The 18074-nt window shown below is 34.7% G+C and overlaps 3 protein-coding genes and 1 non-coding gene across 4 annotated transcripts; 3 read left to right on the top strand and 1 right to left on the bottom strand.

The window, feature by feature from the left end:
- Positions 1 to 2102: 2102 nt before the first annotated feature.
- Positions 2103 to 4062, top strand: LOC116000173 (protein FEZ-like). Its single transcript, XM_031240207.1, has 3 exons — positions 2103 to 2509; positions 2588 to 2898; positions 3311 to 4062. Exons 1-3 carry the CDS (start codon positions 2329 to 2331, stop codon positions 3890 to 3892), a joined length of 1074 nt encoding a protein of 357 aa, XP_031096067.1. The 5' UTR covers positions 2103 to 2328; the 3' UTR covers positions 3893 to 4062.
- Positions 4063 to 6238: 2176 nt separating this feature from the next.
- TRNAL-CAG lies at positions 6239 to 6319 on the top strand. The gene has a single exon. It is a non-coding gene; the product is annotated as a tRNA-Leu (tRNA).
- Positions 6320 to 6379: 60 nt separating this feature from the next.
- LOC115998030 (putative pentatricopeptide repeat-containing protein At5g43820) lies at positions 6380 to 9487 on the bottom strand. Its single transcript, XM_031237477.1, has 2 exons — positions 9269 to 9487; positions 6380 to 8783 (listed from the first exon to the last, which is right to left on the bottom strand). The coding sequence occupies exon 2, from the start codon at positions 8734 to 8736 to the stop codon at positions 7054 to 7056; it is 1683 nt and encodes a 560-aa protein (XP_031093337.1). The 5' UTR covers positions 8737 to 8783; positions 9269 to 9487; the 3' UTR covers positions 6380 to 7053.
- Positions 9488 to 12676: 3189 nt separating this feature from the next.
- Positions 12677 to 18074, top strand: LOC115998054. Its single transcript, XM_031237512.1, has 5 exons — positions 12677 to 13232; positions 13320 to 14506; positions 16272 to 16682; positions 16787 to 17028; positions 17696 to 18074. Exons 1-5 carry the CDS (start codon positions 13120 to 13122, stop codon positions 17954 to 17956), a joined length of 2214 nt encoding a protein of 737 aa, XP_031093372.1. The 5' UTR covers positions 12677 to 13119; the 3' UTR covers positions 17957 to 18074.

Genomic DNA, 18074 nt, shown 5'->3' with positions numbered 1-18074 from the left:
AATATGTATATCAAAAACCTAAATAATATATGGTGTTGTGGAGTTACATATATTATTTTAAATTTAAAAAAAAATTATTACCGTGTTGTGAGATGATTTCTTTTTTTTTTTTTGAAAGAAAACAAACACATAACTACTACTCAAAACTCAAAAGATTACAAATAAAAGACGAAGGATCAAAAGTCCATTTTCCCTCCAAAAGTTTGCAAGCCAGCAGCTCTCGCGAGCTCATGGGCTACTTTATTGACAGTACGTCTAACAAAAGAGATAAATATGTCCTTAATAGTATCCATAATCAAAACACCGTGCTTGACAAAAATAATACTCCGTATAATGGAATATCTTAGGAGATGGTTTTAAATTATTCCACATGTACCTATTTACTTAAATTATTAACTCCAAAATATTATTATATTTATTAATGAAGAGTTGAAGAGTAAACTAGTAGTCAAGCCGTGGACTGTAGTGGTTGAACTGCCTGTCTCTTACAGTTGGGTGAACTATATACTGCCCCATTTTATTTTTACCATACACTTCTATTGGTGTGCACATAGCTTAATACTGCTTAATTCTATCTGTTTGCCTAACATTGCATTCCACTCTCAATGCATCAATTTCCAACCTAAACCAATACAATGATGTAAATATTATTTGATGGGCATAACGAACTTTATTGTAGGACAAATTAAAACTCCTAAGCTTGGAGTGCTCCTGTCGACTTCAGCTTTAAATTTGTGAAACAGTCTACGATTCAAGTTTTCGATAACATTGTTAGGAAATTTGTTTCTATGTCTGACTGTAAGGAATGTTTGTCCATTCCATTAATCTTTCTTGTAAACGTTTCCGCTTATGATTCAATGAATTAGTCTCGAGAGATTATTATCAAAAAAAAAAAAAAGAGAAATAATATAATCACTTATACTACTCCTAGCTGTTGTCATCTTGTATACTCATATATACAATTTACTAATTTAGGCATTAACCCTTATTTGGAGGGTTAGGATACCTACTACAGTTCTGATCCTCCCCTCCAACACTAGCTTGCTCTGTTTTACTACGGCCGTCAAGAGATTAAAAAATGAACAAAATTTTAATATGAATTTAGAGTTACACAAAAATAAAATCAATAATAAAGACTACTTAATTAAGATCTAAAAGCCTAAGCTCATAATTGGATTACACATTTATGTTTATATATTATATGCTCAACACGTCATTTCACGTGTGCGGACTCATGACCTTTAGCATGTGGTTGACTTTGTTATCAAATTGAAACATTTGCCTTTATCTCAACTAAAAATCTAAGTTAATAGTTAGATTACACAGTTATGTTTATATATTATATGCTCAATAAGTTGGAACAATAATTATAATTATTATATAATACTAAATGGGAAGCTAAGCTTGGATAAGGGAGGAGGTGTGCGCAGACAATTAAGAAAGAAACTTTGGCCACATGCATATATGCAAAATTTATAAAACTAAAGACAAAACCACGTAACAGTCGCAAAACAAGAGTCATATATCTTTAAAAAAAAAAAAAAAGACTTTCTTAGCTCCGGTGTGAAAATATGGTCAAGAATTACACATAAACCATCTCCTAATTTACAATACTAAGAGTAGGAGATGGAATTTTGTGCATGAATAATGTTACATGTACTCCCAATTTTATTTCCTGATGTGACAGATTTTGATAAGTTATTTTTTGTTCATATAAGTCATAATGGAAATGTCTACATCTAAGATTTTATGTGTGAGAGTGAAGTTAAAGAGTACTCACATAGTGACATAGTATTTTCTTTTGTATATATATGCAGTCTGACAGGACAGGTGACGTGTACTGCATATGTACCGATGTACGTGCGAGAAAGTATGAAGGAATAGAAACTGTGATTTGTAGATCCAATACAAAAAAAGGGTAAAATATATATGATAGGGATGCAGATCAGAGGATCACCACCACCAGATCAGAATGGAAATAAAATTTATTAATGGCCTGGATTGATGGGAGCATAGACAATTGGTTTGTCGTTTAGCCTTGCTTGCTTCAAAATATAAGGAAGGAGAAGCAAACAATAGAACGTACAACATGGGAGGTGTGAAAAAACACATCTCCATATAACTCACTTTAGGGTCGCTCCGAGATCATAAATTTGGCTTTAACAAATCAAACCCCTTAATTACCTTCAACACCAGGCTCTAGATTGACTCCAGTTTTTAAGCTCACCTCAATCTGTAAATATTATTTATATCTTCTGTATTTGATCTTCAATTCATTGACAGGCCAGGCCGGCAAGCTAAGTCCTCAGGTCTCGATCAGCTCATAGGATGGGATCAATTATGGACGACAAAATTATTGACGATGTTATGCTGCCTGGTTTTCGTTTTCACCCTACTGATGAGGAGCTGGTTGGATTCTATCTCAAAAGAAAGATTCAACAAAGACCTCTTCCCATTGAGCTCATTAAGCAAGTCGATATTTACAAATACGATCCATGGGACCTCCCTAGTAAGTTATATATACATACATTCAATTCAATTCTCTCTGTTTATTTATATTATTATATGCTTATTATGCCCACACCAGAGCTGGCTACAACTGGGGAGAAGGAGTGGTATTTCTACTGCCCTCGGGACCGGAAATACAGAAACAGTGCCCGGCCCAACCGTGTCACCGGAGCTGGTTTTTGGAAAGCTACTGGAACTGATAGGCCAATTTACTCTTCAGAAGGTACCAAATGCATTGGTTTGAAGAAGTCTTTAGTGTTCTACAGGGGTAGAGCCGCTAAGGGCCTAAAGACTGATTGGATGATGCACGAGTTTCGCCTTCCTACAACCCCCGCCCCACCACCACCACCAACAAACAAGTTCTCGGGGCATAACAACTTTCCACCCAACGTATGTATCTATATATTCTTTAATTTTGTAGTGAATATTATTGAAATTGTCAGGCAGAGGCCGTCAAAGGCCAAGTCCAACACCATGTGACTAGGGTGGGCGAAAGCTAATAATTGGTCAAGTCCAGCACCTTGACTCTGGAAAAGTGACGATGGTCTATAAGAGTCAGGAATTGTTGGGCAGAGGTCAATAAGGACCAAGTCCAGCACCATGTGATTAAAGAACTGTTGGGCGGAGGCTGATAAAAGGTCAAGTAACACTTTGGCTCTCGAAAATGTGCTGACGGTCTATAAGAGCCAGAAATTGTTGGGTAGAGGTCAGCAAGGGCCAAGTCCAGCACCAGGTGGCTAGAGGATTGTTGAGTTGAAGCCAGATTCTAATAGAAAGTGTATGTTACTTGTTGGGGGTGCAGGATTCTTGGGCAATCTGCAGGATTTTCAAAAAAACCAGTTCCATGGCGAATAGAGCTAATTTTGCGCATCCATGGGTGAATAACATACTATCTGAAGCTCCTCCTCCAGAGGCATTATTCAATCAGTTTGGTTCAGAAAACATTATGTCTTCTTCCTCTTCCATTACACCTCTCCAGCTATCCACTAACAATGAGTTACAGCATTTCTCTGCTCCTCCTCTCAACAATATTATTCCCACTTATAAGCCATCATCATCATCTCTTTTCTCAAATCATCATAGTCCTAGTAGTCCTAGTTCTACTCCTAGCCCTGAGCTTCCCAGCTGCAGCAACTTCATGGCTCCATCATCATCATCATCATTATCTCAGGCGGCTTCGGTGCTTTTCGACGTCACACCACCTACCTTATTCTCTCCTCTCAATAACACTGCTACTTCAGATCACTTTGAGCAATCTCAACACATTGAAGATGATGATGAGGTAGTGGGATTAGGGAATATCAGAGCAATGGGCTTTCCTTTCAGCTTGGCATCTGAACCATGGAAGCAGTCTAGTTTTTCCTGGGATTCTCCTACCTACTGACATATATATACATAGTTTTGCTTTAATTTCTAGCTTAATTTGTCTATACATACATACTCTTAGAACCCGCCCTGTATGTACTGCAAATCTGGCCTTTTCTATTCATATCTATTGTACAGTTTTATATTACTCCTTTGTTTGCATCCAATCCATATATGAATTGAATGAATTTGGGCAAATTATCTGTCATGTTTCATTTTATTCATTTTACTGCCTTTGATATGATGGCCAGCCTTCAATCTTTAATTTCTTCGAATCCATGCTTGCAAGATATGATAGATGTTCATGTTTCAACATTTAGGAAACGTTTGATAAATAATCTATTAGCTAATTTTGACTTATTTGACTAATATTAGTTGTTTAACTTGGTAAAAAAATCAAGTGTTTGGTTAATAAGTTTTTTGTAACTCCAAAATACAAAAATTCAAAAGGCTACTTAAAGCAACTTTTTCAATTAATTTTTTTTAAAAAGAAATTATACCAAACAGCTATCAGCTAATAGCTAATTTACCAAACAATTTTCTACAATTAGCTAATGCTATCAATTAATCATACCTTCTAACTCAATCAGCTAACAACCATTTATCAAACCGGGCCTAATTTGAGAAAGAAGTTTAGTCGGGCAACCAAGATGCAATGATTTTTTTGACAAGAACATGTCAAATGTAGCAAATACCTACACACTTACAATTGTTAGAAAAATACGATGGTGAATATGAAAGGGATGTGGGGGTGTGGGGACTCTTTTTTTTTTTTTTTTGGGAATACTACTAACTCTATTACAATGCAGTATCTGTTCATAACTACTTTCTTAACCTACCCACCACCTTCCGTATAAAGGGAAGGGTTTGATGCCACTGGACCACAAGGTCCTTTGGAGAGTGGGGACTTGAGACAAGAAATTTTGAATTTTGTGAATAAGAAAAGTGATCATAAACATTTGAGTAATTTGTAATTTTTATCCTTAATTTTTTTAGATAATTATTATTATTTTTTCTTTAAACTTTTTCCTATGTTGTTCTTTTCGTTCCTAATACATGGCTAATTGTTATTTCATCCTATATTCTTGGATAATAAATTTTATCAAAATTCTTTTTATTGCAAGAAATTTTAATTGATTGCAACTCTAACATCTGCATTATGAATCTTTAATCTAAAAAATGAGCGTATTTCATCTTTTAGTCATTGATTATCGTGACATTGTCATATTTAGTCCTATTATTTTACTTTTGTCTCATTGCATCCTTGAATTTTATTTGCTTGTCACAATTAATCATCTGTTTAAATTTTTGTCATTTCACCATTTAATAAAGATGGCTAGCATGGCATTTAAATTTATTATTTAAGTTTCTTGCCCCAACATGTAATTTATCTCCTCTCTTGTAAACGTACTCTTATAATTGAATGATTAAATTATATGTTAGCCATATTTATTAAGTGATGGAATAACAAAATTTTAAAAGTAAGGTCAATTGTGGTTGTAGGGGTGATACTAGCGCTCGAGTGATCGGTCATAAGTGGTCGATCAGTTCACATTTCGGCTAACTACTCAGACCACCGCACTCGGGAGCATTGGAGTTGGGATGTCCCTAGACAGGGTATAAAAGGAGGAGGGGCAATGACGAGATAATTAAGAAGATTTTGTGTAATGTCCGCATGTGCAGCTCAATTGGTTACAGGGGTGAAGTTTGGGAGAATTGACCATGGATTGAGTTTCACTAGCGATTCGGTTTGATGCTTTGTCGGGGTGTGGGGGGCCCTTGTTTTTGTTTTTTTTTTTTTTTTTTTCTAACTTTATTGGCTCTTTTTAAGATTGTAGATGTAGATATTAGGAGATTTGAATTTTATAAGCATTCCCTTAACCACAATTTTTCAAAAGTTATGGTATAAAAAATAAAAATCTAATATGTTAGTTGGTGCACAAACCCTCTATTTATACAGTTGGGTCACTTTTTTTTTTTTTTTTTTTAAACCTTTTCTCCTAGCTCCAACCAATATGAATGAAAAATGTAACCAAATATAAATGATAAACGTTGATATGCACTACTCCGCATTCATTGCTATTGTACTAAGGCTTTTGCTAGACTAGCGCTAGAAATTTTAGTCATGTCTCATGTGTTTAGGATAAATTTAGTTTGTTCTCTTCTATCTCTAGAATAGACTTTTATAATGAATTGATAAACTAAACTTTAATGATCTTTATTTCCCATAACTTCAAATTGAGTTTTAAAATTTTAAACATTCTAGGTTTTAATTTGGTTACACCTCTAATTAAGTATTAGATTTTAGAAATGTTTTTGTGTGGGATATGTGATATGACTCTCATTTTTCCTCTGATATTCACAAGTCAAGATGGCCGAGTTGGTCTAAGGCGCCAGTTTCAGGTACTGGTCCGAAAGGGCATGGGTTCAAATCCCATTCTTGACAACAAATTTTCCCCAGTCAGACAGTGACAAAATTTTTATAAACACTTATAGTACTCAACAGTGCCTTCCCAAAACTGCATAATTTGAGGAGCCTATACTATGCAGTAATTTACATTAAACACAATTTTTTAAAAAACACACTAATAGTACTTTGAGGAGCCTATACTATGCAGTAATTTACATTAAAAACAATTTTTTAAAGACACACTAATAGTGTACTCAACACTCTGTCTTCCCAAAATTGCATTATTTCAGGGAGCCTATACTATGCAGTAATACATTACATTACACGATTTAATAGGAGGGGCCTCGATTCAAGTCACCCTGCTTCAAAAATTATGCCGGGGCGAATTTTCCTGTCTCATATACACATAAGATGATATAACTTCCGTATTTGCAGAAGGGTCCCTTGGAGCTGAATGGAATCATTTCTTGATCACACAATAACATGCAGAAAGCCCATATGATAACATAAATAGTGGCATACTGGCTTTACTGCTAGCTTCAGTTGTCTTTTCTATGATCCATCCTTTAGAATGGCAATCACAATCAGGCATACATAATTCTTGATCTAAAAAAAAGTTTAGTGTCAGTGACTCTTCATTACAATACCACTGAAACAAGCTTGCACCTGAGGGAATATGGAGAGTCTGAATTCAAGAAAACCAATCAATCTGAATTTGCAGTCTAGTAATTTGGGAAACAGTGTCACAAGGTAATGCCATCCATGAGAGATCAGAAATGCCACCCTTTAGCACGCCAGTATCTTTGAGCATTTTGGTTGCTACGGGCAGTTTTTATCTTCAGGAAAAGCTTATAAGCAGTCTCTATTTTATTCGACGCCAGCAGTTTGTTGCTCAGTTTGCTACAAATAAGCTTGCTCGGGTAAAATCCCTTCTGCAATGCTTCCTCCATTACAAGGACAGCATTCTCAAGCTGCCCTATGTTGCAAAGTCCATTGATGACATATTCATAAACTTGCATATCGGAAGAATAGCCGCTTTCTTGCATCTCATTCCAGATTGTTAATAGCATCCCACATTTACCAAACCTAGAAAGCCTCATAAGCAACAACTTAAAGGCACTCGGTGATATCACGCATCCAGCTTCTCTAGCTTTCTTATAAATCATCAAAGCAGCATGAGGCGGACCATAGCTACATAAAGGCTCAAGAAAAGTGGTTACAGTTCCGGTACTGGGAATTATACGTTTGCCTATCATTTCATCAAACATTTCAATTGTATCTGCCACTCTTCTGGCCTTGAGAAAAGCAGATATCAGCCTTGTATATGTCTCCGCATTTGGCTCACAGTTGTTACTCAACATCCTTCGGTAATACTTCAAACCTTCATCAATCTGACCCACCGAGATAAAATTAGAAATCATTGAATTGTAAACCTCGGCATGTTGTATATGCCCTTTCTCGTCTAGACCTTCAAATATCTCAATTGCATCATGAAGTTGACCAGCCCGTCCTAAACCTTCAAGAACATAACTATAAGTCTTGTTATCTGGATCAAAACCATCTTCTATCATATTTTTCAAAGCCTTCTCAATTTCATTAACTCTACCAAATCTTGCCCACCCACCAATGACTATACTATAGGTCATACCATCCAAGGCCACTCTCTCTTTCATTTTAACAAGCAAGGAACTTGCAGCACCCACATGTGATCTCCTGCACAAAGACTGCAAAACGACATTCAAAGCCTCGATATCGCATTTGAAACCATAGTCCTCTAGTTTCCCATACAATTGGATAGCTTTTGAGACTTGGCGGGCTCGAATAAAACTATCCAAAACAATGAAAATTGTAGTCGAAGTAGGAGTGATCCCCTCGGCTCTCATGTTTTCGAACAATGCCATCATGTGTGTGAAAAATTTCCTTCTTCCTAATGCTTTAAGAATCACATTGTAAGTATTTGCGTCTTTTGCTATAGTTTTCTGCTTCATCGCCCAACTGAAAAACGTAACCATGGCCTCACCTCCTAAATTTCCTCTATTCACAACTTTGGCTACTAAATCGAGTGTTGGATCTAGACCAACAGAAGCTAATGCCCTCTCAATTGCAGATATCCCGCGGAGTTTCTGAAGAAAAACCCCTCGGAACTTATCTTCGGGCGGTAAAAACCCATCAAGGGCCACAATTTCCGATTGCTTTTGTGCGTCAGACGAACTCACTGCAGTGGATTTTCGAATTGAAGAGATGTGACGGATTGGTAAAAGCTCGGACAACTGATTTAGGATATGGGATTCACTGATGTGACGACAATCGTTTTCAGTGTGCTCCTCGGATGGTGGTTTGTTCTCCAGGTGATTAACAGGAATGTCGATGGTTGAAAATGGAAATAGAGAAAATAGTGAGCAGCGGTAGAGAGGGGAGTACCTGGTGGTGAAGAAATTTCTTGCGATGAACATCTCGCCGGCTGTTGGCCGAGAAAACAGTCGGACTCGGAGGAGAGTCGCTAATAAGAAGTCAACAACCAATTGTTATACATAGGGTTAATATTAAAATCTTGGTCCAAAAATTAGGTGTTGCAGTTAAAATATTTCATAACCGTAAACAAATTAAAAACACATAGCATGATAATTTTATAAATTGTTAACGACATGTATATAATATGTTATTGATGGTGGTTAAAATGTTATGTGTTTGTTTGAAATTAACTTATTATATATTTGCAGTTAACAATTGATGTGTCTAAAGTTATTATGTATATAAAAATTTTATGTGTCTATGATTATTATGTGTATAAAATAATCATATGACGTGCTTTAAAAAAAATTGAGAAAAAACTCGAACTATTAAAAACGGCCTAACATACCTAATTTTAAAAAGTTTACAAATCATCATTCATATAATTCAAATTAGTTCATCAATCATCACACCACTGGAAAAAAGCCAGTAATTAAAAAAAATAATTGAATTAAAGTTAAGAGAATAAATTACCTGCGGCTAGAAGTGCGAGCAGACGGAGTGGTTGCCGGAGACCGGAGTGGCTGCATCGCAGGGCGGCGCCTCGGTCTCTCTCGCTGAGTCGCTGGGACTCCTGGGCGACAAGGCGAGTGGCTGCGTCAGTGAAGGCCGAAGGGCTGAACGCCGCTGAAGGGAGTGGAGTTAAGGCTGCGTTGGCTGAGGAATTGAGGAAATAAGGTTATTGACTTTTGGTCTTTACTCTCTTGCGGGCTGTGCGATTTGGGGAAATAAGGATTAAGGGGGCAAATTATGCCATGCAACCAGGTTCACCTTGACCCGGGCGTATGTTCACAAATTTAAAATTGTATAGGAAAAAGTGTTAAATAGGCCACTGAACTTATCACTTTTGTGCAATTGGGCCATTAAACTTAAAAAGTGTGCAATTCAACCATCAAACAAGTAAAATTTGTGCAATTGGACCATTTTTACAAAAAATTTCTAGTAAAATCCGATTATATTACTAACATATATGTATTAAGAGTGGCATTTTCTTCTACCATATTAGTTGGGAGTCAATATTGAAATGTTTTTAACTCAAATTGAATTAAAATTTTTTAGAAAAATGTCCTAATTGCACATATTTTACTTGTTTGATGGTTGAATTGCACACTTTTTAAGTTCAATGGTCTAATTGCACAAAAGCGAGAAGTTCAGTGGCCTATTTGACACTTTTTTCAATTCTATATTCACAATTTTAGAACTTTTTATTCACAATTTTAGATTTCAATATGCAAAATTACATTACTAAATATTTAGAATTTTTGAACTCTATATTCACAATTTTGTTATATAGATTCAAAAATTGTGTTATACTGTTGAACATAGAATTTTGATACTGTTGAACATAGAGTTAAGAAATTATGATATAGTTATAAAATTGTGAACATATAGATATGAAATTGTGAACACGAAATTATGAGATTATGAACATGAAATTATGAAACTGTGAACATGGAGTAATGAAATTATGAACATGGAGTTATAATATTATAAACATGAAGTTATGAAATTGTGAACATAAACCCGAGTCCATGGCATAACAACTAGATTAAGGGTTGATTGGCTCATTTGGCTAAACTTATTATTATTATTTTTTAAAATAAGCGAGCTAGCACGCCAACCAGCCTCGCGCGTTAGGCGGGGTGGACTAAAATGCCTGTTATAATACGGGCACAAAAAAATAAGAGCCCTCCCTACCTTTTTGGCAATGCGGGGTGAGCTAGCCCGGTAGCCTAAACTCGTTTTGACGGCTTTATGAGTGTAAGTTCATAGCATATTTAATTTTGTAGTTCAAGTATCTAAGATAAGCTTTTAACTAATTTATTGAAATTTTATTTCTAGTTCTATTATCTTTTTTTTTTTCATTTTAAATTGAGTTAAGTACATATTTTGTCGATTTCAAAAAAAAAAAAAAGTACATATTTTGTCCTAAACTTATAGGTGGTAGTCCATTTGTAGTCCTTTTTATTAAAATATTTATTTTTGGTCTCTTGTATTATTGTGGCATGTCTATTTTTTGTCATCTGTCAACAAAGCTGTTGAAATGACGTTAAATACAATGTCATCATTTTAATACTATTTTTTTTTTACAAAGTGGGTTGATCTACTATCTTTTTATGTTTACTTTTTTTTTTTTTTGAAAGTATATCTATTTGAAGACCGAAATGTCCTTATATTTAAGGGAATTTAAACGATTTTGTTGATAACAAACCAAAAATGATAATGTCACAATAATATTAGAACCAAAGAGGATGTTCTGAAAAAAAAAAAAAAAAAAAAGAGACTAAAAGTGAAATGCCACCTATAAATTTAGGGAAAAAAATTGAATTAACTCTTTCAAATTGATAAATTTAGGGATTTGACATCATTTTTAAATATATAGGTTTAAATTATTTTAATAACATCATATTTAAGTGTTAGACATTCATCCAATAACATTAAATTTGTTCAAGATCCACAAATGTAAGTTAATCAAGGGACCAAATTGGTAATTAAATTTTCACTAAATGGTCCCTTGACTATAGAAAAATTATCAATTTGGTCATGATTATAGCAAAATTATCAAGTAGGTCCCTTAATTACAGCAAAATTATCAATTTGGTCCCGATTTTAACGGATGTTTAATGACAAAATAAACAAATGACCAAATTGGTTAAAATTTTCAAAGTTGATGGACTTAATTGGACACGAAAAATTATCGATGACCAAATTGGTAATTTCGCAATAGTCGATGGACCATTTCAGTAATAAATGTACATAAATTTGTTTTGGGCAAGTACTATTTAAACCATTTCTATTATTTTAGATTTGCAAAAATTTTAGGGATAAACTACAAATAAGCCATCATACTATTTGGGAACAAGCAATTAAGCCATCTAACTCGAATAATCCCCAAATTTGATTTCGAAAAAATAAAACAATTAAGCCATTTCAACAAAAAGGAAGAAGAAGCAATTAACTCACTTTTCAATTTTCTGGATATATATATATATATATATATATATATATATATATATATATATATATATATATATATATATATATATATATATATATATATATATATATATATATATATATATATATATATATATATATATATATATATATATATATATATATATATATTAACAATTAAATAAATGAGTAAGTAATAAAGTTATTACTTTAGTGTAATGTTTATATACATTACAAAGTGAATGTAAATGTTCAATGTTTATGTACATTAAAATTTAGATTTATTAAAACAAAAAATTTAGATTTATTAAATAAAAAAATATTATGTGCATAATACATGATAAATATTATTAAATATGATACACTGATTACAATTTTTAACAATTTAATATAAGACAGAGTACTCCGTATGATATTGTTTTAGAACATCCCTAATAGTTTTGTTTTTGCACAAATTTTAAGATGACAAGTAGGACAGAAGGAAATAGGAAAAAAAAAAAACAAGAAAAATCATTTAAAAAAAGAAAAAAAAAGCTATGTTAAAACGCCTAGTGTGCACGCGCCTGACTTGACACCTCTGGCACTCGAGGAGGCTGTTGCTTTTTTTTGAGTGGCTTTCGAAAATGGTTCTCTTACAACGACCCAATATTTTCTCACTTCTCTTCATCTCTTCTCCACGTAAGCATTACAATCTATAAAAATTATTTAAAATTCTACTATTGGGAATGCTTAATCTAGGTTAATCATGCAAAGTGGAGGTGGTATTATTTGGGGAATTCACAGTAGCGTCACTACATGACTTGCGGAGTATACGATTTTTGTTTTTTAGCATAATAACATCAAAATCGACGCGGAGTGGACAAATACTGAAGCTTCACACTGGGATTTTTCTATTTTCCCACAGGTACACCAAAATTTTTGCAATCCCAAAAAGGTCTCCATTTTCATCATTATCTGTTGATTCTGCAGGCTGCACCCTCTCTCTCTCTCTCTGCGCTCCAAAACCTTTTACCAATAGGTTCCATTTGAAGCAACCAAAAATAGTCCCAGTAGGGGCAGGCAGCAATGGGATGGTCGCTGATGTGTAACTCTCCATTTGGGTCAGATTTCAACTTCCTTCTGACTCAGAATTCTCTGCAAATCTTGTTGTTTTTGACGTGAGTGGATTACGATTCTTGTTTACCGGTGTTTAGTCCATTCATTGGTTTGATTTCATATATTCAAACCAGCCATGAGTTTTTCTTCAACTCCTCTGCTTTAATTTCTTCACGCCCAGCATTTCTTGCTTTTAACTCACTTCACTTATCAATGGATTAAACCAAACCCATGGCTTTTCCACTTCCACCTTCTCGCGCACTACTCTGAACATGGGTTCTACTACTTTGCTTTTCTACAAACACCTGCTGGGCGCCTTCTTCCTCTCTGTTCCTTCCTACTTGCTTGCTCTGTTGTTGAGTTTCATCACTTCATTCGTCTTCAGGTATCTCCAATTTGATTTTTGAGTTCTCCATTGATGAAAGCCTTACTTGTTCAGACCAATGATCGTTTTGTTTTTTGAGTTTTACAGATTAAGAAGAGGCGGCGGTTCTTTGGACAAAAGGTTTGATTTCGCGGATTCTGTTTCTGAAGAGTCCAATTCTGGGGGATCAGTGGCCGAATCAGAGAACAATTGTGAAGAATTTAATAGCTCTATTGGATTTTCAGATTCAGAGAATGAGGCGTGTCTCGAATTTAGATTCCCCTCCTATGACGAATTCATTAATCGCAAGGAAAAAGATGAGCTCCGTGAGTTGGTTGATTCTGAGGTATTGCTAACTTCTTCAAGCTGTACTAATTATGAATTCCTGTCTCAAAGTAAGGGTTTTAGTGGGGAACCAGAGCCAGAGGTTCATAACATTAATATTGCCGTGGTAGATTCTGAAACCATCTTAGAAAATCAAAGCACAGTTGCATTAGATAAGAATTTGGAGCAGTCTGATTGTGAAGAAGGAGATGATGTTCATAACAAAGAAATGGAGAATTTAGGCACAAAGGAGGATGAGGGAACAATGCTCTCATGGGAATTAGGTAAAGCAGCAGAGAACCAAACTCAGGCTGATTTCGAATTGTCCGAGAAAGAGTCATTAGTTACAGATTCTGATTCGGTCTCGATTGGCTTTGAGCACATGCATGGTCTTATAAGCCGCCTTGTCGATTACTATAGCGATGATGGCTTCTCGTCGGATCAGGATTTTGTGGGAGAATTCGACTTAGAAGTGCATCATTCTGAGGAAAAACAAGCCCAGATTATGGCTGCTGCTTTCAATCAAGTTGATACTTATGTAGAACTGGAAGACCATGTTGGGAAATTAGAACAAGATCATCTAGATAACCTGGAGATATTGGCATCCCAGTTTTTATCAGAGAATGAAGAAGATGAAGAAGAAGATGAACTAATGAATAATGGCTCAAAACAGTCCAATAATGAAGCTGCTTTGGATTCTGGGGAAGCAAACAAATTGGAGTCCTTGTGGGAACATCAAGAATTAATTGAGCAGTTACAGATGGAACTTAGAAAGGTCAGAGACACTGGCCTTCTGCCTACTATCTTCGAAGAATCCGAATCTTCGAAAATGGAAGACTTGAAGCCATGGAAGATTGATGAAAGGTTCCAACGTGGAGATTGCATGGGTGAGCTTCACAAGTTCTACAGGAGTTACAGAGAGAGGATGCGCAAATTTGATATCTTGACGTATCAGAAGATGTATGCAATAGGTAAGTGATACCATTTTGTAGTTTGATTGCACCCCTTTCATTTCAAATCTCTCTCTGCATAATTATCACTTTAATCATTCTTTTCTGCTATTCCAAGTAGGTGCATTAAAGATATTCTCCACAGTTATCATCATATTCTGCTACAGCTGGTCTGAATCAATTAGTAATTGAGTGAAGTTAGAGGAATGATTAAGCATCTAAGCTTTTAATAATTCAAAAGCTAAGGAGATGTCCATAAGATCTAATGGCTTGTTTGGTTGAGTGTAGTTTGGGATGAATTACAATTCATTGAATTGCAATTCAGTGAATTCCCAAACTACACTGTTTGGTTGGAGGGAATTGCAATTTCCTCCAAATGATGAATTGCAATTCGGTGTAGAGGAGGGGCAATTGTGTTGATGTAAAGACAATTTTGTCCCTCCTTCCATACCCTTTGTCTATTTTTTATAATTTAAAAATATTATTATAATTATTATTATTATTCTTCTTTTTTAAAGAATCATTATTATTATTATACTTATTATTATTATTATTATTGAATGAATTATTATTATTATTATTACAACATAAGGGCATTTTAGTCATTTTGTCGTTTCTTACCTTTCAATTTCATGTACTCTTATTCCTGCATACCAAACACTGTAATTTTAATTCCTACTTTATTCATTGAATTGCAATTCCATCGAATTACAATTCTTTTCCCACATAATTCCCTCCTCCTAACCAAACGCCCTGTAAGTGGTTGGGCTCGAGATTATCCATCTAACATGAAATTTGATCACTTATTGGACGTTTAGTGGGAAGAAGGGAATTAAAGGGGAAATGTATTGTAATTTTATGGGAAAAGAATAAGGTGAGAATTCAAATTTTATTATTTGGTAGACAAGAATAAAATTGTTATAAATTAAAAGGCAAAAAGTAAATAAAGACTAAAATGTCCTTGTTTAATAATAATAATTTAAATAATAAGGACAAAATCATAATTTAGTGTGACATTCCAATTTCACAACCTATGGAATTGCAATTTTGAGAAATTTTAGAAATTGTAATTTCATAATTGAAGGGAATTGCAATTTCATCCTACCAAACAAACCATTAGACTAAGTGGAACATGTTATAACAAAATCAATTGGCAAAAGTAAAAGAAGGTTAACTTTACCTACACATGTATGTGAGAAGAGTATAGTGATGTATATTACCTCTTTTAACAATAAAATCTTGATACCTTCATATATTTATTTATGAGTCCCCTCGTCAGACTGTCTTATGGGTTGGGTTTAGATGAAAATGCAATACTTATACTAAAAAATATAATAATAGTAACTGAAAATGTAATAATAATCAGGAATAAAATGTTTTTTATTTATAAGAGAAAGTGTTATATTTTTGATGAAAAATATAATACTATTAAAAATGTAAAATATTATATTTTTTCTTCAAAAGTATTATTCCTTTGTCCCATTTAATGTGCCTAGTTCGTTTAACAAGACATAATTAAAAATAATTAAGAGAAAATAAGCAAAAAAAAAATAGTTAGTTTGACCAGTGAATAGTAAACACTCAACATGACAGGTAAAATAGGATAGAAGAAGTACAATTTCTCTTATAAGTAACAAACACTTTATTCTTTGATTAGTATTACATCTTTCAATATAAGTATTATAATTTTATATTTAACTCACGGATACACAAGTTTTTGCCTTTATTTATTAGTATTATTATAATTATAATTCTTGACCCACTTTATTAATGTAAACATTAACAGGTCTTCTGCAGAAAGATCCACTTCAGTTACTCTCAAGCCACAAATCTCCTCGTCCAACGTTCAAATCTCTCCTGTCACAAAACCTTTGGCTACTCAAACAAAAGAGCCACAGGGCTGATCCAATGAAAAAGTTTATAAAAGAATTGCAGAGTGATTTGGAAGTGGTATATGTTGGACAGATGTGCCTTTCATGGGAGTTCCTAAATTGGCAATATGGGAAGGCCCTGGACCTGTGGGATTCTGACCCACGTGGAGTCCATCAATACAATGAAGTTGCTGGAGAGTTTCAACAATTTCAAGTGCTCATACAGCGATTTATAGAAGATGAACCTTTTCAAGGCACCAGGGTTCAACATTATATCAACAGACGATGTGATGCTCGAAATCTTCTACAAGTTCCTGTTATAAGAGGTAGATGTAAATTAGATAGGGAAATAGATATATATCTTTTTCAGTTTCTTTGAACCAAAGAATAGAGATAGGATTTGAAGTGCGAAAATTTGGTTTGTGTGCAGAGGACAGCATAAAGGACAGAAAGAAGAGTAGCAGAAGATATGAAGAAAGTGGTGACAATGGCATTACAATTGAGATGATAGTGGAGACGCTTGAAGAATCTATTAGGGTTTTTTGGCATTTTGTTAAAGCCGATAAGGATTCTGCTATCACGACAATGAAGGGTCAGAAGGGAGTGCATCCAGATGTTCAAAATGCAGAAGATCTTGAGCTGTTTATGGACGTGATGAAGAGTCTTCGAAAGGTAATTAAGAAATGGAATTTTTGTCGTGATCAAACTCTTATCATTATGAGCAAAAATTATTTTCGAGAGACAGGGTATTAGGCTTGGCCCTTCATCGACCTCCGCCCAACAATTAGTCATATGGTGTTGTACTTGGTTTTTCACTGGCTTTCGCCCAACAGTTCCCCTTCCCAACACCTGCCAGCCTTAGCCCTTGAGCTAACTTTGATATCACTAGCTTGTTAAATCAAGCGCGATATGTTGGGTGTTAGACTTGACCCTTCAGACATCTACCCAATAATTTCTTTAGCCATGTGTCGTTGGATTTGATCCTGCACCGGTCTCTGGCAAACAATTAACCATTTGGTTCTTCATCGGCTTTCGCCCAACAGTTCCCCTTCCCAACACTTGCCAGCCTTAACTCTTGACCTAACTGTGATATCACTTGTTAGATCAAGCGTGATATGTAGGGTGTTAGACTTGACCCTTCAAGCATCTACCCAACAATCCCTTTAGTCATGTGAGGCTGGATTTGGCCCTGCACCGACCTCTGCCCAATACTTCCTTAACCACCTAATGTTAGACTTGACCTTTCACCGGCCTCCATCCAACAATTTCCAATTATAATGTCATGGTATTCCTATTGGCTAGTTTATTCACAGTTCATTTATCTTTGTCCTGACCGCAGTTGCAGAAGGAGAATGCGCTGAAAAACATATTGAGAAGTGAGCAGTGCATATTGAGGAGGTTGAGAAGATGTCGAGACGAAGATTCAGATCATGTTCTATACTTCTTCTCTCAAGTAGATATGAAATTAGTTTGTAGGGTCCTTAACATGTCTAGGCTGACAACAGATCAACTAGTGTGGTGTCATGAGAAATTAAGCAGGATTAGCTTCGTGCAGAGAAAAATTCGTGTAGAGCCTTCATTTTTGCTCTTCCCTTGTTAATATCTTACTACTTCGCATTCTTTTTTTGTAAAAAAGAAAAATGTTAAATTTTACTGACCTTGGTCAAGTGAAAGTTACTATGAAAGTTGTGAATTACAATGTTTAACTTTTCAGAAAA

This window comes from Ipomoea triloba, chromosome 12 (genome assembly GCF_003576645.1).
Source record: "Ipomoea triloba cultivar NCNSP0323 chromosome 12, ASM357664v1".
NCBI classification, from domain to species: Eukaryota; Viridiplantae; Streptophyta; class Magnoliopsida; order Solanales; family Convolvulaceae; genus Ipomoea; species Ipomoea triloba.
Note: the sequence above shows the minus strand (reverse complement) of the source record. Positions and strands in the feature narration are given on the sequence as shown.